This window comes from Aspergillus neoniger, assembly GCF_003184625.1.
Source record: "Aspergillus neoniger CBS 115656 unplaced genomic scaffold BO87scaffold_4, whole genome shotgun sequence".
NCBI lineage: Eukaryota > Fungi > Ascomycota > Eurotiomycetes > Eurotiales > Aspergillaceae > Aspergillus > Aspergillus neoniger.
The window spans coordinates 659,161-686,477 of record NW_020291132.1 but is presented as its reverse complement, the minus strand read 5'-3'; the positions used below and the strand labels follow the sequence as shown (position 1 = coordinate 686,477).

Here is a 27,317-nt window from a genome sequence, read left to right as displayed (position 1 = left end):
ACCAACGCGCATCCCCTATTGTTTGACGGTCGCGAACTCTTCCAGCCCCGAGGTGTTGCGAAGATCGGGTCGCAGGTCGGCTCACCGAATCGCCATTCGCATTGGAGAGGAAAACTAAGAATAAGCAAGCAGGCCGGCAAAGAGATCGTCGCATAACCGGAGGATGACCGAAAATTAAAACGAAGAAAACGAGAAACGAAGCGACGACTGTGCGGGCTATTGACGTTGGCTGTACCCTCACCCTACGGGATTAGGCACAGCCTGCTGTTCGATCAGCCGCAAGAGTGGCTGTCTCTTCAGGCCGCATGATCAACGCTACTGCCGATGGTGGACGAGGGACAACTGGCAACATGTCGACAATCGAAGACCCTTTCGTTTCTGCCTCCCAGGAGGGCGCCGTTCCTCGCGATTCGCACCGGTACTCATCCTTTGACACCCAGCTGTACAGTCTAGATGCATCCTCCCCGGCGCAGGCAAAACGAGCCCTCGAAGCGCATCTGGCAGAGACAGAGCGTAGGCTCGAGGAGGCCAGCAAGCTCGGCACTGCTCTCATTGAGCAGCAGAAGGAGCTCGAGGAGAAGTTGAAGGAAGTCGAACAGCAGCAGGAGGCGGGCCAGATTGGGCCCGACCTTCGTCAAAAGCTCGCGGACTTGGAGAAGGAGTACAATGAAATTGGCCGGGAAACTGCGCGGGCTTTCCTTGCCCCGAAACGCATGGCGGGTGGTGAGGATAGTCACTTGGGCACCCCATACGAAAAGGTATGCCGAGGCTATTGTATAAGCCGCTGAGCGTGCGCAGGTTGCTAATTATCCTTCGCAGTCACCAATCAGTCCCGCCCTGTTCGCCGGTCAAGCAACGAATTCCCCAAGTAAAGTGAGCGTACCGTCTCGCAAACAGCGCAACCAATCTTCGACCCGCGTCCATGACATCGAATTCGCCACCGAAATCTCGACCTCCCTCCTGGCCCAGGTTCGCCAGTTACAGGCGCTGCTTGCTGAGCGCGAGGAGGCTTTGAAGATCCTCAACCTGGAAAAGTCAAGGCTTGAATTGGAAGCGGAGGGGTACACCCAGCGGATCCGTGCTCTGGACGAGAGCGAAGAGCGCTACAAGGACGAAAACTGGGCGTTGGAGACAAAAACCCACGAACTGATGGCGGCAGTCAAGGAGGCAGCCGATCGAGAGAGTAGACTCAACAGCAACCTAGGTGTTCTGGCCTCCGAGAAGGGCTCCGTCGAACGAGAGCTTGAGGACCTGAAGCAAGTCAATGCGAAATTGATCGAGGATCATACCGCAGCTCAGAAGGCCAACGATTCCGAGATCCATCTCCTGCGAAGGAACCTCAATGCTGGAGATGCCGAGAAGCTTGCTCTTCAAAAGAAAGTGGAGGAGCTCAACTCGCAGAACGAAGAACTCGCGCGAGCAGTGGCAATGCGCATTCGTCAACACGAAGCAGAATCCACTCGTGAGGTTTCTCGTGGCCATGAATCGGATGATCAAGACCAGTCCACGCCAGAGAACTCCCCTCCCCCGTCGCCCAACAAGTTCACGCCTCGACACAACCATCTGGAAACCGAGACGCTGCGGAGTTCACTGGGTCATGCCCATCGGATGATCCAGAATCTCAAGAGCACTATTCATCGCGAGAAGACCGAAAAGATTGATCTCAAGCGTATGCTGCAAGAAGCTCGTGATGAGATAGAACAGCGTCGCCGCGAAGCCGCTGCCCCAACAAACCCGTCAAGCAAGCGCCAGAAGACCAAGGCTGAGGCCGCCAGAAAAGCTCCTCGGCCTGACTTGCTGGGTGCTGGACGGAAGAGGGCAGAGATCGAGATACAGGATTCGGACTGGGAAGACAATGCTACCGAAGCCAGCCCGTCTCACAAGCCTTCCATGAAGTTGCACCAAGGCCGTGTAGGAGGACAATCGTCCGACGAACCTAGCGATGCGTACCAGACTGCCACCGAAGCCGACGACCACTTTGAGACGGCCAACGAACGAGAAACCGCGACCGAAAGCGAAGCTTTCCAGACCGGAATTGAAAGCATGGCTGACGATAGCACTGACACCGACGAGCTCACGGAAACCGAGGAGCTGCAGCGGACACCGCGCGGAAGAGTGTCATCCTTGACATTGACGAAAGCTCGCGATAGGACTTCCTACCAGAGTACTGCGTCTACCTCAGGCGATGAAGACGAGGATTACGACGAGGGCTTCCCGTCGCCTAGCCAAATGTCCTCGCCTAGATACCGCCTAAGGAAGAAGAGGAGCGTCATGAGGAAGATTCGTCCTTCAGGAGAAGCCCCGATGGCTTCTGGTAGCCGACCTTCGAGTGCGCGAGAGTCCCCCGCGACAAGCTTCACTCAAGGCTTGCCATCCTCTGAGGGTCAGAGTCTCTTTATGGAACTTGCGGAACTAGACGGGGAGGAAGATGAGGGTGCCTTTGGCCCCTCTATGCGATTCGCTACTGGCTCGCAGTCCTCAACCCCACGCATGCTTCCCACCCCCGACTCCAGACGACCTTCGGAGGCTATACTCGACGCGGTTCCCAAGCCTGTCATGGTTGACTCTGGCATGATGACTGATCCTTGGGTCCCCACAAGTGTGACGACAACTAGCCTCCAGGATACGAACGATGAGGAGGCTCGTGGTTTGCCTACAACTCCCACAAAGACAGTTATGTCCGATGCCAGCACCGCGACCGAGGTAGAGGTACCGCCTCAATTGACACACGCAGGAACACAATGGACTCCCATCGAGGCAGAAATGGAGAAGGACCAGGTCGTTGTAGGTGCTCAAGATGTCAAACCGGTCGGTCAACAAATGCCTGTTATGGAAACGGATGTCTCTGCGGTTTCTTTCCAGGAGACTGTTCCTGTGGCACCAAGGCTACCAGAATTGAGCACCTCATATGCTGTTGGGGGTACCACGGAGCCCGTCGCTTTCGCTGTTCCCGAACCGCCGGAGGTTACACTGTCAGCCATTTGCTCAGAGTTGACTGCGCCGGCTGAGGCAAAACTTCCTGAGCCTGAGCCTGCATACGTGGCAGATATGACCGTCTCGGCGATCAACTTCCAGTGTACACTGCCCGTCGCGCCAGCTCTTCCAGAACCCGCGCCCCCAGTTCTGTTGTCCGAGCAAGGCACCAGTACCGAGATGCCCGAGGTGTCTCTGTCAACTATACTGTCGCAGCACACAGAACCTGTTGAAGCCCTTGTGGAGCCCGTGGAGTCAACCCCAGAAGTCGCGCTTGCAAACGTGGAAGCGAAGCGCCCGGAGATTGCTCTGTCTTCAATCTTTGCTCAGCAGACACACCCGGTAGCGGCTATCCCAGAACCGAGGGAGATCACCCCTGTAGTCGCCGTCGAGGAGCAAATGGCGCCCAAGGCTGAGCTCGTGTTTTCTTCCATTTCTTCCCAACAGACAGAGCCTATCGATGCCGTTGTACCCGAGCCAACGCTTCCTAACCTTGCCATCTCTTCTACGGCCTCCCAATGCACTGAGCCGATGCCCGCACAGGTGCCTGAATTGCCAGTCCCTATGGTGTCACATGTGTCACTGTCCACTGTCAGCTCCGTGGAAACCCTGCCCGTCAAATCCACTCCCCCGCCACCTGCAATTCCCGTGCTTCAATTCCCTGACGAGAACGCGTCTCCAGAGTCGAATGACAAGTCGCTCAATAGCAGCTCGATGATGGAACCGCCTTCGCTTGTGGTTTCAGAAGATACCCTGGACGATAGTACAGTCAACAGTGCAGCCAACATCAAGTTGGATGAGTCGCTCCCCTTGAGTGCCATTTCCGGGAACGCTGTCCCACGTCACGTGCGGAAGCATTCGTCCTCCAGTCGCGCAGATCAGGGTGCCCAGACGATTCTGTCGTCGAAGCAAATTGATCAGATTCTGATGGATCGTATTGTGACCCGGCCATTGTCTCCTCCAGACAGCGACAAGCTTAAGGAGCAAAATTCTTCTCCCTTTGCCACTCCGAAGGCAAGGACTCGCCCGACTCACCAACCCTCCGCAACGTCTCTCCCGTCCCACAAGAGGCCTGGAAGTGCTCTTAGCCAGACTTCTAGCATCCAGAGCCATCCTCCCTTGCCCGTGGATCATAGGGAGGCCATCATGGCAGCGGAGAAGAGATCGTTGGAACAACGCCCCTCTTCTCCAAGCCTGATGGGCCCGCCTCTTGCCCCAGCGTCTGCCTACAGGACGAATGTAGCTCAGCGTCCACGGACTCCCAATGATTCCAACCTTCAACCTGGAACCGCAACTACAATGTCACGGATGAAGGTGAGGCGCGAGAGCCATGTGTCGCGGAGATCGTCTGTGTCATCATTCGCTTCTGAGATTGAAGAACGGTTCAATGGCCATCCGAACCCAGCTCTCGGCCCTCAAGGTTATGCTGCCGGTACAGATCCCCGAATGATCCAGGCAATCACACAGACTATGATCGGAGAGTTCTTGTGGAAATATACCCGCAAGACCGTGTCCGGGGAAATCTCCAACTCGAGGCATCGCCGCTACTTCTGGCTCCACCCGTACACCCGCACGTTGTACTGGAGCGAACAAGATCCACAGAGTGCTGGCAAGAGCGAACTCCGCACCAAGAGTGTTCTGATTGAAGCTGTCAGAGTTGTTCCAGATGACAATCCTTATCCTCCCGGTCTTCATTGCAAGAGTCTCGAAGTGGTCAGCCCGGGCCGCCGGATCAGGTTCACTGCAACTACTAGTCAGAGACACGAGACTTGGTTCAATGCTCTCTCGTATCTGCTGTTGCGCAACTCGACGGAAAACGGTGAGGAGCAGGAGGGTGATGCTTCACTGGAAGACATTGATGAGTTCAACCCCGGATTCCGCTCACGGTCGCGTCAGACCTCCCGGCTGTCATTCTCGTCTTCTCGGAGTCGAACAAGCCGGAACTGGCCTAAGCAACGTGCAGGGTCCATCCTGTCAAACCGTCGGGCGGCCACCCCTGGTCGTAGTTCCCCGGCCTTGAGTACGCCGTCTCATTACTCGGACCAGAGACACGGCTCTTCCTCCCGTCTTAGTACAATCTTAAACACCACAATCAAGGGTTCTTTCGGCCGAAAGGGTCCTAACTACGCTACCTCGAGCATGCATGAAGGAAGCCTTCATACACATGACAGCGAGGAAGATCTGCGGCAAATGATGGAAAGACAGGATGATCGGCTCGAGAATGTGCGGGCCTGCTGCGATGGTAAGTTCTTTGCCCCCTAATCTTGCGATTCCGTTGCCCTACCATCATAACAAAAAGCTAATGACCTTGAAACAGGCAAGCATGATGTCGGCGCGCTGTCAAGGACCAGCAAATACAGCCCCCGTGTCAACCGAATCCACTCCCATCACTGAAACCGTCATCGTGAGCAATCTACTGAGCCGTGGCCCTGAGGCCTACCTGGCGATTTTCCTCTAGTTTCTTCCCATGGTGTTAAACATTTGCATGAGCCTCTTTTGCATTATCACTATAGTCATATTTTGGCACCTCATAATGTTCATTTGGTGTTTATGAGCGCAGAATCAGCGTCTGGATCAGCTTAGCCGCGAGTTTGCATACCCCCTGATGGGCACATTCCTCACTGCCGCCAGTTTCTATACTTTAGTTCCTTTTAATCTCTGGGGCTTGACCTCATCACCCCTCTCCTGTGCCCCCATCATTTTTGTTGTCATTCATTTGCGAGCTGTTTTCGCACGAAACCATCCATCTATCCATATGTTTCCTATGTTGATTACTCAATTGTGAGCTTAACATACTTACTACCTTGTGAACTTGGGCCACTCATTACCCACTTGGCTTGATTGCCATCTGTCACAAATTTTTCGTTCTTTTTTCCTCTACATTTTTCATTTTTCTAGATCAACAGAATACTGTGCATTTACCTGTGCTGGATTGCACTTGTGTACGATCGAAGCTGTATTTCATCCCCCTTTTTGTGAACTCAAATTGGTTGCGATTTTGATGGCGGGTTGTCCTTCTTGTCGACCAATTGCATCCAATTGGTTAGCTTCGCATGTGCCAATGCGATTGGTTGGTCAGTTAGTACTATCCATGTCGTTTTTCTGGTGTGCTCTTTACATTGGGGAAATTGATTAGGTTAGGTTAACTACCCTTGTGATAATCGAAGATCGTGTGTGAGATTGAGGAATTCTGCTAGCCAGTCGTAGAGAGAGACGAAATGATACTAACTAAAGGGTAAATAATTCTAGCCTTAGTAGCTCACCAGCAAGCAAGCACCCTTCGGAAGTCACAGATATTAGCATCAAGCGTAGATTCTCATTATTTCACTTTTCATAAATGCTATTCTCGACTGACTATCTAAGGGTATCATATATAAACTAATGCCATAAACATACATATCTATCATCAGTATTAGAACTGAAAGAGTCATGACTAACAAGTCCGAGTCGGCTTCGCCCGTCCAGCCGGCCAATAGTCAAACAGGTACTGAGCTTCCCATGTCCATGGGCCACCATCGGTCTCTGGTTCTTCTTCGTTGGTATTGTTATTGTCAGTTGTATCTAGAGGGCTGTTACCGCTCTCTGAAGCTCGACGGCGATTATTGGGACGTTGTTGTTGTTGTTGTGGGGGAGGATTGGTATTGTTATTGTTGGTGGTCATGTTGAAGCGAGTAAAGGCTGTAGGGTCAGAGTGCGCTTTTTGGAGGGAGGCGGTTCTGCGCTCTGTTCCGGCTTTTAGAGGTTGAGGTGGTTTTGGCGTAGTTGTTGTAGGAATGGTGGTGGAGGTGGTATTGTGTTGCGGGCGCGGAGGGGGCGAAGGTGGTGGGTTATCATTATCGTCGTCATCTGATAATACTATGGGGTCTTTGTCATGGTCGTTTCTAGTATGAGGTGATGGTCAGTTTTGTTTGTTCGGCATTCTGGGGGTTCGGTACATACTGACTCTGATTGTGGATGTGGAAGTGGAAGTGGAAGTGGAAGTGGTTGTGGTTGTGGCTGTTGTTGGGGTTCTTGTTGTTGCTGCTGTTGAGCTAGGATGGTATGGTACATGAGTTTCTTGCGGGAGGGTTTGGTTTTGCTGGGAAGGCGGAGGATGTTGGCTGGGGGGTCGTTGTTTCTTGGTGGTTCTGGTTCTGCTTCTGGTGTTGAAGGTTGGAGTTGGGGTTGTTCTCGGGGTTTGGGAGGAGGATTGGGAGCGGTCTGTTTTCGCTGGGGTATGTTGTTGGCCTGGAGAGTGGGTTTCAAATGAGAGATGGGAGGGGCTGTGGTGTAGTTCTTTGGGTCAGTTGTTATAGAGTGTGCGACTGATGTTGTCTCTGTCTGTCTTCTTGACATCTCCGGTTCTGGTCCTGTTAAATCGACGCTTGCTGGTTCACGCCGACGGGCGACCTTCTCGGATGCGATCTCTGTCTTTTTGCGTTTCGCAGGGTAATCCACCCGCTCATTCTCTTTCCCATTCACCGGCAATATATGGTTTGATGTAGGGCCCGTTTGAGGCGAACCTGCGCGCTGTGTCGGAGCCGGAGTCTTCTTGATACCCAGAAGATCATTCAGTGAGCGGGTCGGTTTCTGCTGGGAGGGCAAAGAAGGTCGTGCGGGAGTAGAGGAATTATAGACGACTGTTGTAGGGGTTGGTGTCCCTCCGGGTCGTTGAGACGGTGATGAGCCTTGACCTTTTCTTTTGTTACTATGCAACCCCGACAGGTCTGTCTCTGTTCTCTCCACCGGTTCGCAAACTTCAATCAGGGCGCCGTTGTCCAGCTCCAGTTCGTCACCGTCCTGGATGCCCTCATCCTGTCGGCAGTGGTGGTCGCCGACGTAGTTACCGGCGACATCGTATACCATGATGCGTTTGTTGAAGGTGTGGTATCGGAGGAAGCCATCTTGCCAGCGCTTGGCTTTGCGTCGCATGTCATAGGTGTAGAGGCAGCGGAAGCGGATCACGGGTGCGGTGTTTTGTGTCGCAGGGACGTTCATACTGGGGGTACTTCGTGGGGTGGCCATTTTGGTGTAGATGGAGAATGGTCGAGACAGAAACAGGGCCCTTGATCGGTGGCCCTGTGTCTGATCACCATCTAATGAGAGAGAGAGAGAGAGAGAGAGAGAGAGAGAGGGATTGATTGTTGCGGGGAAGAAAGTCGAGAAGATTGGCGGAACTGAGCCGCGGAGACGGGATGTTTGCCTCAGGCAGGCAGAATGTTAGTCAATCTGCATTATTATTGATTGTTTGACGTGCATATCAGCAATGCACGCCATTCCCTGTCACCAAATCATTCTTTTTGGCTGCAACAGAGTCTGCCTTGGCGGTACTACTTGGTTACTGGAGATGAGGTGTATCCTTAATGACGAGGACCGCGCGGCACAAGCTATAGAGAGCATGTTTAAGGGGGTTGTCATTACACTTCATCCAGATATACAGTAGCAATGTCTGGCATATCCTCTAGCGTCAGCGTAGTGCATCGACTAGTTGGAACTGGTCCGTTCCCTGGGAATCACCAGAGAAATCCATTCATGTGAACCTGATCGACAAGGTACTTTCCCACCGCAGAAAGAAAGATATTATTCGCGACAAAAATAGCGTTGCGTCAGCCCATCCAGCCAGAAGGCTGAAACACGCTTGAGACCCTCTTTTTTTTACCCTTTTGCTGGGGAAAGTAGCAGCAGCAGCAGCAGCAGCAGCAGCAGTAGCAAAAGTAGTAGCAGCAACGGCCCCTCTGAGGGGGGCTGCGTCATGCGCGGCTGGGCTTAGTTCTCACGCGCAAATGAGTCCTTCTCCAGCAATGCCACGATTCCTCATTCTCTCTTTCTCTCTTCTTCTCCCCCTCTTGTTTCTAAACTTCTCCTGATTCCGCGGCCATTTTCAATCCCTTCCCTCGTCCCTGAATCTCCTTCTTCGCCAATGACCGTCTCTCCTTCCTAAACTCAAATTCCCCGCCTGTCTGTCCCAATCTCCGCATTTCTCCCTTTCTCCTCCTCCCCTCTTCCCCTCCACTGAGGGGGCCCAATTGGCACATCATGCAGTCTATGCAGAGGCAATTTGGCCGACTTATGAAACGGTCGGCCGATGACAGCCAAGTGGCAATTCTGCTCAAGGATTTTGAAGAAGCAGACAAGATCTTAGGACGAGTAAGTAGTACCATCATATTATAATTTCTTTTCCCAGCATCATGCTTTAGCGTGCACTTCCCCTGCGGGGTGTGATTTGTTGATATCCTTCCGTTATTTGGAACTGACAGCAACTCTTCCGCATTCCGACAGATCATCGATTCCACCAGCGCATGGCGCGATGCTTGGTCGTCTCTCTTGACGCACCAAAATCGAATGCTGAGCGAGTTCGAAGGCCTCTATGCTCCTATCCTCGGCTCATCCGATTCTTCTGCGCCACAGCCTGCCTTAACCCCACAGGCCACCCTGGCTCGGACCAACAAGCTCCGCGAGCACTATGAAGACCTCCGGAAAGATTTACTAGGGGATCTGGCTGCCATCGATGATCGCATGATCCGACCTGCGTCGCAGGCTAGGGAATTTATAAGCCCAGTTAAGAAGACCATCAAAAAGCGAGATGATCGAAAGGTGCGCATTATCTTGCACATGGGGGACCCATAGGAACCCCGTTCCTGGCCTCCCGCTCAGGAACCCGCCCATTAATGCAACCATTCCATTGCTAATTCTGTTCCCATTCTAGTTGGATTTCGAGCGCTACCAAGGGCGCGTAGACAGCTATGCCAAAAAGACGAAGCGATCAGACCGGGATAATGCCGCCCTGGCCAAGGCAGAGAGTGACCTTGCCAAAGCGACCGAGGTACGTGCCATCTGCCATCAATCCATCTATACCTAGTATTTAACGGTCGCAGGACTACCACGCAGCAGACGACCACCTGCGAAAATGTCTACCACCTCTGATCGCCGCTGCATTCTCGCTACTTCCTCGTCTGCTCGCCACACAGATTGAGATCCAAAACACCATGCTCGCCAACTACTATACCGTTGTCCACAACTACTGCCAGGAGACCCAGTTCCCCTCCCCGGCTCCCCCCATGGAGCAAGTCATCCAAGAATGGGAACGCGACCACCTCCCCGTCCAACAAGAAGTCGAAGCATTCGACTGCATCGTCAACGGCAAAACCGTGAAAATGTCCCAAGTCCCCGAGGATTCACGAACCTCCCGCATCACCAGCCGTCTCCCAGCCATCAACGGATCCTCATTCTCCCGTCGTCCCTCGAACTCAAACACAAACGGCGAGAACCCTCCACCCAAGCCCCCACGGCCCACTTCGCCTTCTGCTACAGCCGCAGCTACAGCGACAGCGACAGCAATCAGCAACAAAAAGTTCCCCCCACCCCCCAAACCATCCTACGACACCAAACCATCCCCTGTCTTCGAAACCAAACCCCGATTAGCCTCCTCAGCATCCAACAACAACCTCACCATCCCCTCCACCTACCACCTCTCCCCCCAACCATCCTCCTCCCCAGGCACCGAATCCTACTACTCCGCAACCGAGCACGCCCGCACCCCATCCCCAGGCCCTTCATCCTCCGTGGCCGCCCGCGCCGACTACTTCAGCCGCATCCAGCCCTCATCCACCCCATCCAGCGCCATCCGAGCAACTTCCCCCGGCGTGAGTGCCTTAGTCGCCGGGAAGAAGAAGCCCCCGCCGCCGCCCCCACCCCGGGCTAACTCGAACAATGCCATGTACGTGACGGCCCTGTATGATTTTGGAGGTCAAAGTGCTGGAGATCTGGCCTTCCGGGAGGGAGATCGTATCCGTGTCTTGAAGAAGACGGAGAGTACGGATGATTGGTGGGAGGGGGAGTTGCGCGGGGTGAAGGGGAGTTTTCCGGCGAATTATGTGGAGTGATTGTTTGGTGGTGATGATGTACATAGCTGGGAGGATGGGTTGTGTGGTGGTGGGTAGGGGTTAGGGGAAGAATCAAAGAGTCAAATGTATTCCATATATTTATTCATATTTAGTAGTTAATATCTTGATATCATGTCCCCTTGTTGGGGGGTTATAGTGGTTAGGAAGTGGATCATACGGTGTATACACTGTACATAAATTGTCTTCTCTGATTAAGAGGGCAAGGACTCATATGGAAGCGTGTCATTGGACAATGACTTGGTATAAGTTTTATCATACACACTGTTACTAGACTGAGTTGTCTCATCATCTGCCACAATCGGTGTTTGTTCATTCTTTGAAGCGTCAGTCATGACCAAAAGGATAACCGAAAGATACAGATAACCCATTCCTAGTAGGACACTCGCTAATGTAGACTTCCTGATCGATGGTTTAAATAAACGCACCCTCGGATGGTGCTGCGTCGGATATTTCGGTGCCCATTCGTCGTCGGCGACTTTCCAGAAACATATCCACCATGCGTTTACTCGAGATGGGCGAGTACATGTTCTGCACTTGACTGTCCTGGCTAGTGATCTCGTGATACCCACTCTCGACTCGGACATTCTCGTCAGTCAATCTTCTATTCTCGTAAGGTGCACGTGAAGTCCTGAATTGGGAGGCCTTCGAATCCAATCTGGAAGGCTGTCTCCCATATCCTCTTACCCCTGTTCTCCACCGGGCTTTGTCCGTTGCATCTCTTCTTGGAGTTGGTGACTCTGGAGCTCGATATCGATAATTCAATAGCGCAGGTACTGGCGACAAGGCCATTCCATCTGGCCGTGTCTCTACCTGATTAATAAACAAGTTATGCCCGCTGGAGCTGCTTGATACCTTGGGGGTCAAGTCCGCCGGCGGCGGAGGTGGAACCAGAGTATCTGGTTGCTCCTTCGGGGCAATGATTGTGTTGCGTATACTGGATGACCGACTGAACGGACGTGAGAAGTTATTTCTGGCTGTTACTTTGCAGGTCGTCCACAGGTCTTCGTCTGGTGATCCACTCCAAAAGCCTCGTGTGTCTCGAGATGGAGTTCGGTATGCGAAATCAGCTCTTTCGTCTTGGATCTGGGCATCTTCTCGATAGTGACGCCTGGTAGGTGTGAGGCATTCAATTCGCTCCATTTGCGTGTGCATCCATTGCTGCCAATCCCCACTCGGTCGTTGCATCGCATCGGGACCCTGGCCAGAATTACGCTTTGGCGAGCTATAGATCGCCCGCTGACTTGCGTATATGGTAGCCACACCTGGTTCATTCGCCACTTCAGGGTCACACTCACCCGGTTTTGGGTCCTCTGTGCTGGGCGAGTTTCCACCTATTGAGCGAGAATATATACTTGGGGAATCCTCGCTTTCCTCTGGGCTCGGAGACCTTCCCATAGCCACGTTTCCAGTCTCGTCTCTAAAAGCCTCCTTGACAGTGTGTTTGGACGATGCCAGTTTGGAAATATCATAATGTTTGTCCTGCAGATGCTTTTGGCCATAGGTGCGCTGAGCCTGACATGGAATTGTTTCGCAGGGCGTGACTGTACCCGCATCAGCTGTCGTATAGGAACCGGGGCTTTGAAGTGACTCATCGCTGGCGATCAAACGAATCGTCTTCTTACTACGGCGAGTGTACATTGAGGACACAGGTGTCGGAATTGCGCGATGTTCCTTGACATGGCCAAGGACGATTTCCTCGCTTGCATTCTCCGTCTTGTTCCCATCGATGCGCCTCATCAGCGCAGAATACAAGCGCTGACTGTCTATCGTACAGTTAGGCTTTGGAGTGCGACGAGTGGCCTGTGAAGCATCTTTGGATGAGTCCGGCTTAAGGACGGAGCTGTCTTGCTCGTCTATAACAGACAAAGAGCTGTGGTCGTCTGCTCTATGTGTTACTACAGTGTCTGCTATCGTCGAGTCCGCCCAGCTTGTTACGCGAGAACGACTTGTGGCAAGGCTCTCAGAGCTTCCAGACTTCTTGACTCCTGTATATATCACAGTTCCCTCAGTACCTGGTGAGTGGAGAAGGGCGCTTTCCTCGATGCCAGACTTCAAGAGATCAGAGTGCTTTTCGGATATTGGAGAGCGCGACCCCTGTGTCCGTTGTTGGTCATTTGAGGGAGATTTCCCCAGAGTCGCACGGGCCGAGGATGGTCTGGAGAGCCCAAACACCTTCTTGATTCCTTTCTTGAGGGACGACGACAGTGATCTAGCCTTGCCGTAGGATATGACGTTAGTGGACCGCTGCGTTGCCGGCGACACGCTTGCTAGCTCTGCGTCTGACACCCCTGAACGGAGTGTTTTCTTGAAGGGTTTGTGCTCTCGCCTTGACTTGGGAACTATTAGTGAAGATTTCCGGGGCTCAGTCTGACAGTTTTCCGGCTGCTGGTGGTGATTGCGTGCCAATTCAATCGCCGCCTCTTGACCCTTAGCATATCGGAGAGCATCAGCATCTCGAGTATCCCCTCGGAAGAATGACATGGAGCGTCTCAGCGTGCCAGGAGCGCGTGGAATATCCCGAGGCTCTCTCTTTGCCGGGAAATCATTGCTCGGACATCCAGGTGATGCCAGTCCACGGGATACATGGGAGGAGCGCTGCCAATTCGTGAACATCGATCGGGTCTTGCGGAGTCGCCGATAGGAAGAAGGCAAAGTAGCGATACCGACATCGAGCCCTCCAAACTCCCTGGTAGACGGTAGACCAGCTGGTGGAGATCGATCGCTCGCCTTATTGAGCACAGACCGACGAAGATCTTCATTCTCAGCCGAAGCATTTGTAGAGTTGAATGCAGCACCTGCAGGGCGATGTTGCCTCTGAGGTACAGCCATTTGACTTGGACCACCGAGAACATCATACGAGCACTTGGAACGCAGCATCGCTCGAGATGCAGCTGTGGTAGCCTGGAATCTAGCGAGCTCTGGGTCGAAAGGTTCAGTGGATTGGGAACTGTGATGGCTTCTTCTCATGGACCGAGACGATTGGGACCTTCGCAGGGGTTCCATGGTGTGTATAGAAGACCAGTGGGGCATGTATCAAGTTGATGGAAGTATGAGAGATAGATGATAGAGATGTAAAGGTAATGCTCTCATCTGCAGCAGTAATCAGAGAAGGTGAAGGTCCATGTCGGCAAAGCAGAGGGAAGGCACGAGTTCCTGCCAAATATGGACATGATGGTTGCACTTGCACTGTCCCTACCACTGCTATCACAATCACTGCATGACACGAATTGGCTTGCCATATAACTATAGTAGCTGCTATAGGAGGGTTAGAGAGCTTGGGGTCTTCAAGCCTCCCCATAGAGCCCTTATCCATAGTACGATAGGCGGATGACAGGTTGGACACCTATAGTATGGACAATGAAAATAGTAGGTGAAGTATCAAGAAGAGCCATGTCTAACCTTCCGATAGCCAATACTCTTCCAAGCAGCATCTAGTCGCAACTGAGAGGCTATGCACCTAGTATATCTCCGGCTTGCAAATATTTTGGTGCCAGCACAACGGCCATATAGACGATATATACCCTGTTCCGTCAGTTGTATCTTCTGATCTGTCTGTACATACAAGAAGAAAAGAAGAGTTGGCTTCTTCAGTGGTGTAAGCAGATAGTACTAGTAGATGATCGCTTGGGCCATCCGTTCATTATCCATATATACTAGGCAAAATACTACTATATTGTCATTGGTGGGATCCGATCAAACCCACCATAGAGAGCGATGATACCATTAAGTGGGAATTAATATGTAAGTAGTCTTATTCGAGAGAAGCAGATAGTTAGTAAGCTTTATGAAGTATTAGTGGATGAACAACCCTCACCATATTCCTTAGCACATGTGAAAATATATATCTAGGAGCGCACACCATAGTAATTACAACAGCCTAGTAATACACCCATTACATCTACATCAACCCAAGCAGTAAGACACCACTAACTAGTACCTATACAATTTAATCCACTAGGAAAGTAGTAGTAAGATAGGAACCCAAAGCCGAGCCACACCATCATCACCACCACTACTACCACCACAGTTATCAGCCAACAAATCCCGGCACGGATACCTATCATAGCCATTCCCGCGCAATGATGATGATGATGACGATGACGACGCCTCACCCTCATCTCATCCAACCCACTCCACCCATCCCGATAAACCCAGTTGGCAAGGGAGGAGGGGGGGGGGGACGCGTTATGCTTCATCTCGGGAAGACTGGGGCCGGCATACGTCAGATAGTCAATCACCGTGACCGTGCACACATACACATATACACACGGGTCGGAGGGTCAATAGATGTCACGAGCAACACATAAAAGGTAGGCAACTAATTATCTGGTAATTAGTATCTAATAGTAGTAGAAGAAAATGAAAGTATGACAGCCCGGCATGTACATGTAAGCCGGGAAGCGTTGACATCCGGGATCCGCGCTCTGTGCAGGGGTCTGGGCCCCCAAGTTCTCGTTCTCCTTCCCCCCCGGATGTCACACCGAAGAACATTGAGGAAGGGAAGGGACAGAAAAAGCAAGTACCAAGGATCGACAACGGTCTGCAGGCATTGGATACATTTCCGGAGTCCGGAGTTGCGAAGGAGGAGTAAAGTGGACGGACGGTTCGGGACTGTCAGCCGATCATTCATCCATCCGATTACTTAGGGTAGTTCTTTCATTGCCCGTTGCTTTTTTTTTTCTTCTGCCTTGCTTCCTTCCAAGTTAAAAAAAATATAACTGAATAAGATGAAAAGAAAAAGAAAGTAGATACTTAGGGCAAATGCATTATTCGATTTTTTGTTTTGAAAAAGAGGATAATAAATCGTACAATTAGCCGAATGGGTATGGAAATCGACCAACGATATTACAGAGCACACATGACATGACAAAGAAAATGGTACACGGAGGTGTGGGAACCAGACAAAGACGGTATAGAAAGCGAGGAAGGGGGAGAGAAAGGAAGAGGGAAAAGAAGAATAGAAGAATGACCGGGCGAGAGAAAGAGAAAGAGAGAAAGATCCAGCCTGCACCCCCTGCGTCCACTGTTGATGGATTCCCAGCGGTGTGTGCGCGTTCCTGCTGTCGGCAGTCTTGGACTGTCAAGCCCAAGCAGCTTTCTCTTTCTCTCTCTCGCCATGGCCCCTTCCGGGCCCAGATCATAACCATCCGGCAATCCACCCAGTAGCCCATTAATAAAATATAGATAACCAAAATGCCGTTCCTGTGATTTAAATAAGAAGCAAACCCACATGTACACCAGCCTACTCGACCGCCCTCCACCCTTCCCGCGCTCTGCAGTTTTGCCTGACGAAAGAGACGGGGAAGGATGGCGGATGAGAGTGGAACAGTGCCAGACCGCCAGGATAAATAAAATCGATAAAGCCGCCCTTCCATGGTATAATAGATGATCGATCAAACTCCCAGCAATGCATCAAGTCAGAGAGCATCAAGCCGCATACGGTAAGCGAGAAGCGAAGCGAAGAGTTGGCGAGATAGGCTCAAAAAATTCCCTGGGTTTGGTCCCAGCCGGCAGGACCCCTGGAAATATGCACAGTGATCCTTTGGGATCTCTGCACCCGTCCTATTTTAAAGCGCCATGGGATCGTAGCCGTGTCGTCATAGGGAGCGCTCGATCTCCTTGAATGGTGAGTCGTTGAGGATCTCCGATGGAAGGGCTCTCCGGTAGTCTCGGGGCTGGGCAAAGGGAGATGCTGAAAGAGGCCGACGCAGCTTCAATTGCTGTAAAACGCCATGTTAGTGTTGGTGTTCACGTAGAATGCAAGTGAGATGCGGAGGTCCGGTTTAGGGCTGACGACTTACCACACAGTCAGAGCATTTGCCTCCCTGGATGTTGACGCGACCGCGGCAACCGCGAGGATAATTGGCACAAGAGAACATGGCGATTTTTTTTGTGGGGGAAAGTTGAGAAATGCGTAGATGTTTTTTTCTTGGTAGTCGTGGTTCGAGTGAAGAAGATAAATCCCGTCAAGGGAGCTTTTCTAGGGCTGAAACTTGCTGTCTCGGAGCGGAGCAGGAAGGGGAAAAAGTACAATAAAAAAAGAAGTGTCAAAAGCACCGGAGACAATGAATAGTAATGAAAGAGAGACAGAGGGGAGGGTTAAAAAAAATTCAAAATAGCCCCAATCGCAAGCCACGGGGCAATTACGTCAAGATCGCAAGGCCGTTGTCTTGCAGCGGCACCAGCAAGGGGAGCGAAAAAAAGGGAGCGTATTTAGGCGCACCGGCCGGGGTCCGTTGAGGTTCTAGCGCTGAGGTTAGGCTGCGCCACTAAAGTGGGTGGTGGATGGGGCGAAGAGAGACACAAAAGTGCAAGAGCGTGCAGCAGTTGACTAGCAAAAAGGAATGAGTGACAAAAGGAGTGCAGGGCAGATAAATCGATCGATCAACGGTCAATTATCACACGGAGGGAAAATGGGATGGAACGTCGAGGAGACCTAAGAGGAAAAGGAGGTAAATCTGAGGGATCTCAGATTTATATCAGTAATGGAGATCTATGCGAAACGGCTTCCAGGAAGATCGGGGTAAAGGGTCGTCGAAGAACGGGCGAGTATTAGTGATAATAAATTCGGAAAGAGAAAAAAAAAAGTCAAATAATATAAAGCAAGCTATGCAAATGGTCGTAATAGGCAAAAACAAATATTAATTTTGGGGTACCATGGCATCCAACGGGCCACGGGACGGGGCAAGATGGAGCCCGTGTGTATATTGTTCTGATGCAGCCCTCGAATTGGAACCAGACTTGTCTAGATACCCGACTGTGTATGGTCAATGATTACTACCTTGTGGTGCTGGTGACAATGGTGGCGATGATGGATACTAGTAAACAAATCATAAACGCCGGGACTCACCATCATCTATCTCAGCATTCGTAATTTGAGTGTACCACAAGGGCCTGCCTTCGCTTGCTATCCTGGGCATCACCGACTGCTGGTCTTGGCATAAATTATTTTGCTCCCTGTGAAGTTGATGGACTCCCAACGGGCCATTGGTTCTTCGAATGCCCAACAGTGGACTCTTGTGTTTCCCGCCTGGCTGTTCGAAGGTGATCCGGAATGGGGAAAAGGGAGGGGGCAAAAGAGCGAAGGGGAAAGGGAAAAATTTTTTTTTTTTTTTTTTTCCTTGTTGTTCCCGAACCTACCATACAGTCTGCCCCCATGTAACAACCTGATCGCCCATATGACTCGCAGTTTTGGCCCCTGGGTGAGTGGAGGATGGATGACTTGATTGCAGGGCGGCGTGGGCCCTGTCAAAAAAGTGATTTTCACGACTCAACCATGCATCGCAATGCAGCTGGTATTGTCGACCTGGTCGCTTAAGATAGAGAAGCAGATAATAATTGGGGGACCCACTGGTACCAACAGCCGGCATCGTAGCAGCCCATGGAGTTTCGAATAGATGAGGGTAATAGAGCCGTAGCAGCAGAGTCTGGATCTTGGGCCCGAACCGTCGCACCAAGAAAGTTTCCACAGTTTCTGGAACGTCGACTGAGCTTCTTCTCCTTTTCTCTCACAGTTTCCCTTCTCTCCCCCTTTGCCCCTTTCGGAGTTGGCCCCCTCTTCTCTCAGTCTCACCCCTTTTGCCCTCTTTAGTGCGCAGTCAGCTGTCGGAAGACACGGGTGAAGTGACCAATGAAAGGGCGGTTTTACTGTCAGGTCTTTGTTCTCACCCTGGCATTGCCTTGATCCATGGCATTCATTGTTACTTCAATCGGGTGAGTCAGAAGACAACCTGAGTAGAGTCTGGATGACACCGAACGGTCCTCCGCGTCTTCCCTGGTCGCATCCTTGTCTTCCGTTGTGTTACCTCTGTTGATCACCCCTCAATTGCCTTGTTTTGTGGTGATCATTATTGCTTTTCCAATACATTCTGCCTGTTCGCCTCTCTTATTCGGGCCTTTTAATTTTTTTTTTTTTCTTTAGTTTAAAAGGTAGTAGTCTCGGTAAGAGTCAAGTGGGAGTCACTAGGTTCCGCACCGCTGGGTTGGCAAAAGTGGGGGGAGGCCTGATTGATGCCTGCCGCAAAGCCGTGGGCGGTAAATCCGTAAAGCCTGCTTTCCCACAGCCTAGCTGAGCCTGAGAGAGGAGGGGCAGGGTATGATTGTGTCTCAGAAGCAGCCAGCCAATTCAGTTCAGTCCAGTGCAAAAGGAATACGATCCGCAATTCAGCCTTGTTCATGGCCATCGGGGTAAGGATCCGTCCAGCATGTGCTGCTTAATCCAGTAGTGGACAGGTTGAAGCCGACAGACCCAAGGGAAATCCTGTCAGGTGAGCCTGGGTTCTTCCAGGCTTCCGCAATTGGTCCGCCTGCACAGAAATGCCGTGCCCAGCCATCGGTTTCAGCGAACCTGACAGTAGGAGGTAATCATAACGAGCGCCAGAAAGTTCTGTTCCAGGGCCGATCCAGCAGACATCCCGGGCCGGAGGGTCCAGACCTGGACCGTCATCGTGCGGTACGGCCGAAGGCTGGTGTATGGCTGAGCACAGCATCCATCGATCAATATGTGGAAAGTAAGAGGAGGGGGGGAAATAGTAGTATGAGGAGGGGAAATGGAAGCATCGGGAAACTTGATCTATGGTGGTCACTTGACCTCCAAAGGATCATGTGCCTGTAGGCTACACGGATGGTCGCATTGGTTATCTCTACTTTACTACACTGTGATATTTAGTAGGTACTAGAAAGTTGCTCTTAGATTCCTTTCTATAGTTCCAAGTTGGGTGTTAGGGATGGACTACTCCTTGATGCTCTACCACTGCCTCAATTTTGTGCATTCGGTAGGACTAGCCGGGATTTAACGGACTACCCTCAACTCCGTTGACCGCAATAATATACTACTGACTACTAATCAATAATTCCATGACCCGGTGTGCACTTGCATGTGTTCTTCCTGCCACCATCCGGCAAGTAAGACCAATCCAATCTCTCACACAATCACAAGATAGTTGGAAAGGGCCGAAGCTGAGTCTTGGCGAAGCCTGTGATAATTTGTTTGATTTCTATATTATGGATTTGAATCAATTACTTAATTATCAGTTATACCAGACCCAAAACCACAAGCACACGCACCGTATGATATCTCAGAGTGGACATCTCCAGCAGCAAATTACCGTCCATTAATCCCCATTAATGAGCAGCAAATTACCGCCCATTCAATAGATTAAACCTTGCAGCATAGATAAATATCAAGCGTATATTAAAGAAAAACCAGCATCGTCACCATCTTTCATCATCACCAGACTGACGACCACTACCAAGCCGCTGTAACCGAATCCGGTCGGACAATGGTGTGCGTCGGTTACTAAATGGTTTCACCAGTGAGCAAAAAGAGCGGATCCTCTCTTCCTCCAACAACTCAGAAATGCATCCATCTCTTACCACCATTAACTACTAGACACAAGTAGTTCCGCTGCACGATGAAAAACCCTTCCTTTAGCGTCGTTTTTGGTGGTCTCACTTGCTTCGCTTCCATGGAGCGGGCAGCCCGTCCGTCCCTCTCATTAGCTATTTTGCCTTTCTGCCCTTGTTTCTTAATTACCTCGGGACTGGCCCGCTCTGCAACAAAACCCGCCCTTCTAATTAAATATTATGTATTAGATATTTTATCTATCTATTCAGCAATCAATCTATCCTATATAACCGAAGCAGGTCTTCAGCTTGGCCCTTGAGGATCGACCAACCGTGCAATTGCTCCCACTTTGCATGGACGGCAAGCGGCAAGCCATCGACTAACTAGTAGAGGAGTCTGGATGTCCATCTGGAAGGAATCCATACCCACTGGCTGGGTCGCGAGGCTAGATACGACCAAGCCCGTCAGACGGTCAGTGTCCCGATCTAACCGGGGCCAAACTTTCTTCTGTAACGGCTCCATCGTCTCCGGGCACTACTAGGTTGTGTCGCCGGCTGGAATTTGGGAATCCTAGAACGGAAGCCCAGAGCAGCGGAAGCACACAGTGTGGCTTGTACACCTTGCAACTAATCACCAACCCCCGCCCAGGAATCCTTTACTCCTTGGGAAGAAATTTGGTGTCTAGATTGTCGATCTGCTTTGAGCCTCTTCATCCGTGCAGGTCCTTCCTCTTTCCGTCTTCATTGGGCATTGTTCCCGACCGTTCTAGATCCGGCTCCCAGTCAGCTGACCCGGTGCAGAGGCAAATCCAATGTTATAGCTTGCTGGGTCCCACTGCAGGTATGGATCCAATACGATGTCGCCTTGAATGCGGTGCCGCCGTCTCAGATGGACGAGGATGTGAGTTATGCTGCGCCGAACGACCTTGGAGACGATTATTCACCGGCAGTCAAAATGTTACCATTGTTTGATGGTGAAACCCGAAATAGCCCATGAAGATCCAGGAAAATCACCCGTTCGTATTGACTTTGCATCTGCTACGGGAGATCGGGATGATCCACATGGGCCACAGTTTCAGGAAAACTCCGCAGAGCTGCAGGTCTGCAACGCATCTTCAAACGTTAAAGAACGATTGGAGCACGAGCCACGCCCCCAGAAGTCCTACCGCCGATGCAAGTAACAGGCCGTTTCCCTCCCAGGTCAAGGCCAGGTACGCCAAAAATCCCACCGCAAGTTCCTTCCGTCGCGCGGCATCTCGTTTAGTCTCCCATTCTGGATCGATCGGGAAAGGGACACCCATTTGCGTCGTATCTTCTGGAAGCACGGACTGCGCTGGGATAGATACGGCCAAGGCGACGGCGCGATGATCGGAGGTTGGGAATAACGGCAGAGCATCGTACTTTAGAGGTTTGACCTGACCTCGCTTGCTCGTGCCCGGTGGAGAATCCAGATACAACACACGGTCGCACCAACTGGGCCAGCGGGTCCTTGTCCACTTCCAATCTGGGCGTGCATTATCTGCCGTTGGATCACTTGCTGCCTGGCGTGCTGCCAACGTATACTTGTATGTTGGGGGGAATGTGATCGGGGCTTCGGAGAGTCCGTGGAAACACCGAGACTGTTCCATCTCGCGGGACAGCTGATCTTGTTTCAAAAGATGTGAGTAGTGCTGAGGGTCGGAAGGGTCTACATCCGCTCGCGGGAATCGGCTATGGTCGTCTGGTCGCGGCGATACGTTGGAGGTACGGTAATTAAGATCACCCGCCAGGAAGAGGTAGCTTGTAGGCGTGTAGATGCCCCGATGGCCATCCTGGGAATGCCGCAGCAGGGGCGCATTTTCCTCCGCGTTGGCTGTGTCGGGGATTTCCCCACCCGCGGCAGGTGAGTAGCTGAAGACCAATCTCTCGACCAAGCTGCGCCAGTCTGCGTTCCTACGCTCGACAGCATACTCCATGGGGGCGAGGTGCGCAGCAGCGAAAGTGAGGTCCAAAGGATCCCCGGCTCCTGCTGCGCCTCTGTAGGCAATCCGCGCCCCCACGGCACCCTTGTTGCCCATGTCTTGGAAGCCAAACCCTACACGGGCGGTATCAATGGATGAGACTTGGTCAGCGACATCCGACCGAGCGAAGACCATCAGACCGGTCATCCCGGAATTGTCGGTAACCAGATTGACGTAATGGACATCCCAGTATTGGGCAACAGCGCGATCAACCACCTGTGTCAGAGCCGAGAAGTATGGCGTTAGAAATGAGCCTCCGAGAAAGGCATAGGCGATAGGAGCTATTTCCTGCAGGGAGAGCACGATGAGTTCCGGGGCTGCGGGCGAGCTGGAACCATCGGTGCGGGGTAAGGCATCGAAGAAATGGCGGGAGAAGCGGTCGACATCGACAGGGTTTCGAGCGCAATTGAACGTGAGGATGTAGAGTAAGAGCGAATCCATTGTGTGGGTGGGTTTCGGTGGAGTTAATCTTATTTCATGAGATACCCAAGAGTCAACGGCAAAGACCGAGCGTATAATGCGGAATGAGAGAAAGCGAAGGTTGAGATTGAGGGAGATCTTGGAGAGCTGGCACGGTGGACATGTGACGATCAGTGGATCCGTTGCCGGGGAATGAGATCATTGCTGCCATCGATCTATCACCACCTCATCATCACCAGTAAACACCGCGCAACAAAATAGCAACATAAAAACACAGTTTAATGTTTTACCACCCTCTGGTTTATTCTTGTATGATTCTGCCATCATACCAGAGCTGTTATTTGACGTTTATCCGTTCCAGTGACACCTGTCCTAGAGCTTCCCTTGCAACCCGTCAGTCAATTCCACCAACAACATCCCTTCAGCCACATCTTCCTCTTCATCTTCCATCTCATACACCCAGTGTGCTTGACCTGCACGCGGACTGCGCACCTCCACCTCCATCTTCATCTGCTTGATAAACGCTATCACCTGGTTCTCAGCTACATGATCCCCGGCTGACACAAGCACTTCTATTAACTTCCCAGATAGAGGAAGGACAATGTGTCGAGGGTTACTCATGTCTCCACGGCGATGAGCAGATGAAAATAGAGCAGATGCTGTGGTTGAGGTGGCTGCCAGTTCCAGCCGATAAGCACTGGAAGAAGTGGGTGTCTGGTACTTGATCTCCGCTGCAAGCGAAGTCGGAAAGTCATTTCGCAGCACGCGTGTTAGTTGAAGATGATGCTGCTGTGACTTTACAGACGCTTCCACTGGTGTGAGACTGATTGACCATGCATCTCCTCGCCGGAATAGAAGATTCGAAGAAGGCACGCTGGGCAACGCAGAGGGACGCTGTCCCTGCACAGGTGCTTGAGTACGGACCGATCGGGAGACAATTGCTCCCTGCTGGAGCACTTGATCCAGACTGGACTCCAGCCATTGTGTGTCAATTCTTCCAGAAAGAAAATCTTGCTGAGCAAGAACACCTCTCAGCAATTCCAAGTTAGTCCGGACACCAGCCACTGTTGTGTCTGCAAGCACTCGCCGGCCCTTGAGCACTGCTGCCTCCCAGGTAGATGCAGTGACAATAATCTTAGCAAGTAAGTTATCCAATTGCGCCCCTACCACAACAGGACTGGCCCCAGCAGCACGAACATGAGTATCAACTCTCACGCCACGGCCACTCGGAATAACCAAATCAGTCACCTTCCCAAGACTGAGCGCAAACTGACTGCTCGGATCTTCCGCACACAACCGGAGCTGAATCGAACAAGCCCTAGGCGTATCCAACTCCCCACCTCCAAGCCCAACCTCCGCAAGCGTACACCCCATCGCCAGCTTCAACTGAGCCAGCACAAGATCCACCCCCATAACCTCCTCCGTAATCGTATGTTCAACCTGTAACCTAGGGTTAATCTCCAAGAAATAAAACTCCCCACTCCCCTCATTAACCAAGAACTCCACCGTCCCCAAATACCTATACCTAATGGCCCTCCCCATCCTCACCGCAGCATCCACCACCCTCTCCACAAGCCCCCGATCCCCAATCACCGACGGCGCAACCTCAACCACCTTCTGAAATCTTCTCTGCACACTGCAATCCCTCTCCCACAAATGCCTCACTTCCCTCCCATCCCCAACAATCTGCACCTCCACATGTCGAAACCCCTTCACAGCCGCCTTCTCCACAAACACCGTCCCCGACGGCGACTCATTCACCGCGCCCCTCACCGCACCCTCCAACCCCTCATCCCCATATACAAGCCGAATCCCTCGTCCCCCACCCCCATCCACTGCCTTCACCATAACAGGATACTGCACTTGCTTGGCGAATGCCCGCACCTCTGCAATATCTGCCGTTGGCTGCGCCATCGCGGGCAACACAGGCACGTTGCATTCCACCGCTAGTCGCTTCGCTTGCAGCTTGTCCCCTGTGCGAGATAGTACTGAGCTGCCCGGCCCTATGACAGTAATGCCGGCATCTTGTAGACGGGCTGCGAAATCAGCGCTTTCGCTGAGGAAGCCGTAGCCCGGGTGGATGGCATCGATGGCATGCTCTTGGGCTAGATGCACTAAGTACGGGATGTCGAGGTATGTCGACACTGATGGGATGAGAAGTGCTTTATCTGGGTGAGCGGTGTCACAATGCGAGGTGTCGTCCTCAGTGTAGATGGCGTATACTTCTATGGGTGGGGAAAGCTCGCGAGCGGCTTGGATGATGCGCACGGCGATTTCGCCTCTGTTGCTTGTCAGTACGGTGTAATGTGGAGATTAGGCAATGGCTTACCTGTTGGCGACGAGGAGTCGTCGGAAGGGTTTAGAGAATGTCATTATGGTACTGGTATGTTGTAGTGAAAAGATTGATGGATCCGAAAGCATAGTAGATAGATAAAATTGAATTGACATATTGTATGTCTGGAATGGGGTTGGTTGCATTTCCTCGGACCTCGGAATTAAGAGGTCGTTGCGCTCATAGATATGATCTTTACCCCTCATGAGGGACAACCCGCTGCAGTAACATGCAAAGGGGGAAGCCCTGCAATTGAAAATAAGCTCAACAACCACAGCTCAAATAAGTGACATGACTACAATATAGCTAATTGAGCCAAACTATCATGTCCGACAAAACCGACAAACCCCCCAAAGAGGACACCCCCTCGCGCAACCAAGCCACCAAACGTCTCCGCCAACTCTCCGCACAGGTACTACAACCCGACTACTCCGATGTGCTCTCCCACATCAACACTCTCCGCACACTAGCCTCCACCCCGGATCCATCTCGCAGAGGCTACATCCGCCAAAAGCAAGCCGGGAAGCTATGGGTTCGCGAACGCCTCGAACAACTTCTCGATCCCGACAGCTTCCAAGAAATTGGCTCGCTCTCGGGTACTGTAACATGGGAGAAAACCGGGCCTATGCGCGAGAAGCCCGTTGCCTTTACCCCAAGTAACAATGTCCAGGGTATGGGGAGATTACGTGGTCGGAAGGTTCTCCTGACTGCGGATGATTTCACTCTCCGGAGTGGTCATGCGGATGGTGCTTCGCATGGGAAAACGATCTATCTGGAGAAGCTGGCATTGGCGCTGAGGTTGCCGGTTGTTAAATTGGTGGATGGGAGTTCGGGGGGTGGTAGTGTTACTACTATTCGTACGGCTGGGTGGAGTTATTTGCCGTATGTGTCGATGTATAGGCATGTTGTGGAGCAGTTGAATCAGGGGATTCCGAATTTGGGGGCTGTGGTTGGGCCGGCTGTATGTGTTTTACTCATTTCTGTCACTGAGGTGAGGGTATATCAGCTGACAGTGGTGTATAGATTGGATTGGGAGCTGCACGAGTAGTATCCTGTCATTTCTCCGTTATGGCGGCGGATGTGGGATCGCTCTTCAACGCAGGCCCGGAAGTAGTGAAGGGAGCCACGTTCGAGGAAGGACTGGACTTCCAGACTCTAGGTGGCCCGATGATACATTGCACTAACGGGACCATCGACAATCTAGCCGCCAACGAAGCCGAGTGCTACGAGCAGCTGCGCACTGTATTGAGCTACCTGCCCAACTCTGGGCGGGAAACACCACCGGTTATTGCTGCTGATGATCCAGAAGACCGTGAGGATGAGGCGCTGCGCCGGATCATCCCTCGACGGCAGACGCGCATGTACAACCCGTGGACTATTATCACCAGCGTCGTGGACAAGGGGTCATGGTTCGAGATTGGTGCGCTCTGGGGTCGCACTGCTATCGGGGGCCTGGCGCGCCTAGGAGGGCGGCCGGTGGGCGTGATATCGCTCAATTGTGAGGTGAATGGGGGAGCTTTGGATGCAGCAGGGAGTCAGAAGCTTGCGCGCTTACTGAAGCTCTGTGATGTGATGAATCTGCCTGTTTTGCAGTTCATTGACGTTCGTAAGTGCTACGCTATGTTCTTCCCTTTCGGAGTATCTTCGCTGACCATATATAGCGGGGTACGCCATTGGCACCGTCGCTGAACGAACCGCGACTATGCGCTGGGGTGTGGAACTAGGCAAGATATATTTCACCACCACGATGCCCCTGTTCAATGTCATTACGCGACGAGCCTATGGTGTGGCTGGAGGTCTTATGCTCGGAGCGCGCGACCCGGTCATGCAAGTGGCTTGGCCATCCGGTCAATGGGGGTCCTTGCCATTGGAAGGTGGGATTGAGGTCGCACATCGTCACGAGCTGCGCGAAGCAGAGAAATTAGGCCAGAAGGAAGCCCGGTATAAAGAGCTGGAGGAGGAGTATCGACGGTTGATGAACCCAGTGCGGACGGCAAATGCATTTGGCGTTGAGGAGATCATCGACCCGAAGGATACTCGGCGGGTGTGTTGCGCATGGGCGCAACATGTATACGAGGTTATGATACCGGAGAGACTGGCCGATCGTGCAGCAGGGAAGATTCAGCCTGTTTTTATGTAGGCTGCTAGTTATGCCCTCTGGTGTTGTGGGCTGTGAAAGTGGAAGATACAATCATTTCCCACTAGTACTAGTACCTCGTTAGCTTGTAGACAGGGGATGCAGTACTATATAACCGAGACGACCAAGAGCAAACAAATTAAAACATCCAATACACGAGATTACCCTCTCGTCCCTGGAAATCCCCACTAAGCGTTCATTTCGGTTAAATCCGATGGTGTCTGACA

The 27,317-nt window shown here is 52.0% G+C and overlaps 8 protein-coding genes across 8 annotated transcripts; 3 read left to right on the top strand and 5 right to left on the bottom strand.

The window, feature by feature from the left end:
• Window positions 1–350: 350 nt before the first annotated feature.
• Window positions 351–5,367, top strand: BO87DRAFT_299854 (putative nuclear migration protein (ApsA); the record flags this gene model as incomplete). Its single annotated transcript, XM_025619108.1, has 3 exons — window positions 351–758; window positions 790–5,215; window positions 5,291–5,367. The coding sequence occupies 3 exons, from the start codon at window positions 351–353 to the stop codon at window positions 5,365–5,367; spliced, it is 4,911 nt and encodes a 1,636-aa protein (XP_025483735.1).
• A 946-nt stretch (window positions 5,368–6,313) lies between these two features.
• On the bottom strand, window positions 6,314–8,058 carry BO87DRAFT_403860 (uncharacterized protein). The gene is made up of 2 exons (XM_025625811.1): window positions 6,917–8,058; window positions 6,314–6,854 (listed from the first exon to the last, which is right to left on the bottom strand). The coding sequence occupies exons 1-2, from the start codon at window positions 7,975–7,977 to the stop codon at window positions 6,407–6,409; spliced, it is 1,509 nt and encodes a 502-aa protein (XP_025483734.1). The 5' UTR covers window positions 7,978–8,058; the 3' UTR covers window positions 6,314–6,406.
• A 746-nt stretch (window positions 8,059–8,804) lies between these two features.
• Window positions 8,805–10,896, top strand: BO87DRAFT_412879 (BAR and SH3 domain-containing protein). Its single transcript, XM_025626530.1, has 4 exons — window positions 8,805–9,099; window positions 9,232–9,546; window positions 9,659–9,775; window positions 9,828–10,896. Exons 1-4 carry the CDS (start codon window positions 8,989–8,991, stop codon window positions 10,833–10,835), a joined length of 1,551 nt encoding a protein of 516 aa, XP_025483733.1. The 5' UTR covers window positions 8,805–8,988; the 3' UTR covers window positions 10,836–10,896.
• A 151-nt stretch (window positions 10,897–11,047) lies between these two features.
• Window positions 11,048–13,910, bottom strand: BO87DRAFT_412878 (uncharacterized protein; the record flags this gene model as incomplete). The annotated part of the gene is made up of 3 exons (XM_025626529.1): window positions 11,709–13,910; window positions 11,282–11,666; window positions 11,048–11,226 (listed from the first exon to the last, which is right to left on the bottom strand). Exons 1-3 carry the CDS (start codon window positions 13,884–13,886, stop codon window positions 11,048–11,050), a joined length of 2,742 nt encoding a protein of 913 aa, XP_025483732.1. The 5' UTR covers window positions 13,887–13,910.
• Window positions 13,911–16,453: 2,543 nt separating this feature from the next.
• BO87DRAFT_422280 (uncharacterized protein) lies at window positions 16,454–16,735 on the bottom strand (the record flags this gene model as incomplete). The annotated part of the gene is made up of 2 exons (XM_025627106.1): window positions 16,454–16,576; window positions 16,658–16,735. 2 exons carry the CDS (start codon window positions 16,733–16,735, stop codon window positions 16,454–16,456), a joined length of 201 nt encoding a protein of 66 aa, XP_025483731.1.
• A 4,183-nt stretch (window positions 16,736–20,918) lies between these two features.
• On the bottom strand, window positions 20,919–22,848 carry BO87DRAFT_164623 (putative inositol 5-phosphatase). The gene has a single exon (XM_025618275.1). It carries the CDS (start codon window positions 22,640–22,642, stop codon window positions 21,317–21,319), a length of 1,326 nt encoding a protein of 441 aa, XP_025483730.1. The 5' UTR covers window positions 22,643–22,848; the 3' UTR covers window positions 20,919–21,316.
• A 26-nt stretch (window positions 22,849–22,874) lies between these two features.
• Window positions 22,875–24,999, bottom strand: BO87DRAFT_403856 (putative pyruvate carboxylase). Its single transcript, XM_025625810.1, has 2 exons — window positions 24,951–24,999; window positions 22,875–24,902 (listed from the first exon to the last, which is right to left on the bottom strand). The coding sequence occupies exons 1-2, from the start codon at window positions 24,992–24,994 to the stop codon at window positions 22,994–22,996; spliced, it is 1,953 nt and encodes a 650-aa protein (XP_025483729.1). The 5' UTR covers window positions 24,995–24,999; the 3' UTR covers window positions 22,875–22,993.
• A 279-nt stretch (window positions 25,000–25,278) lies between these two features.
• On the top strand, window positions 25,279–27,132 carry BO87DRAFT_326647 (acyl-CoA carboxylase subunit beta; the record flags this gene model as incomplete). The annotated part of the gene is made up of 3 exons (XM_025620155.1): window positions 25,279–25,914; window positions 25,977–26,559; window positions 26,615–27,132. The coding sequence occupies 3 exons, from the start codon at window positions 25,279–25,281 to the stop codon at window positions 27,091–27,093; spliced, it is 1,698 nt and encodes a 565-aa protein (XP_025483728.1). The 3' UTR covers window positions 27,094–27,132.
• Between the last annotated feature and the right edge of the window lie 185 nt (window positions 27,133–27,317).

Excerpts from the sequence above, each read along its gene's own strand:
- BO87DRAFT_403860 (XM_025625811.1), bottom strand. The coding sequence starts at position 7,977 with ATGGCCACCCCACGAAGTACCCCCAGTATGAACGTCCCTGCGACACAA. Across the intron at positions 6,855-6,916 it reads CTTCCACATCCACAATCAGA|AAACGACCATGACAAAGACC; the intron begins GTCAGTATGTAC and ends ACCTCATACTAG.
- BO87DRAFT_412879 (XM_025626530.1), top strand. The coding sequence starts at position 8,989 with ATGCAGTCTATGCAGAGGCAATTTGGCCGACTTATGAAACGGTCGGCC. Across the intron at positions 9,100-9,231 it reads CAGACAAGATCTTAGGACGA|ATCATCGATTCCACCAGCGC; the intron begins GTAAGTAGTACC and ends GCATTCCGACAG. Across the intron at positions 9,776-9,827 it reads ACCTTGCCAAAGCGACCGAG|GACTACCACGCAGCAGACGA; the intron begins GTACGTGCCATC and ends TAACGGTCGCAG.
- BO87DRAFT_164623 (XM_025618275.1), bottom strand. The coding sequence starts at position 22,642 with ATGGATTCGCTCTTACTCTACATCCTCACGTTCAATTGCGCTCGAAAC.
- BO87DRAFT_403856 (XM_025625810.1), bottom strand. The coding sequence starts at position 24,994 with ATGACATTCTCTAAACCCTTCCGACGACTCCTCGTCGCCAACAG. Across the intron at positions 24,903-24,950 it reads CGACTCCTCGTCGCCAACAG|AGGCGAAATCGCCGTGCGCA; the intron begins GTAAGCCATTGC and ends GACAAGCAACAG.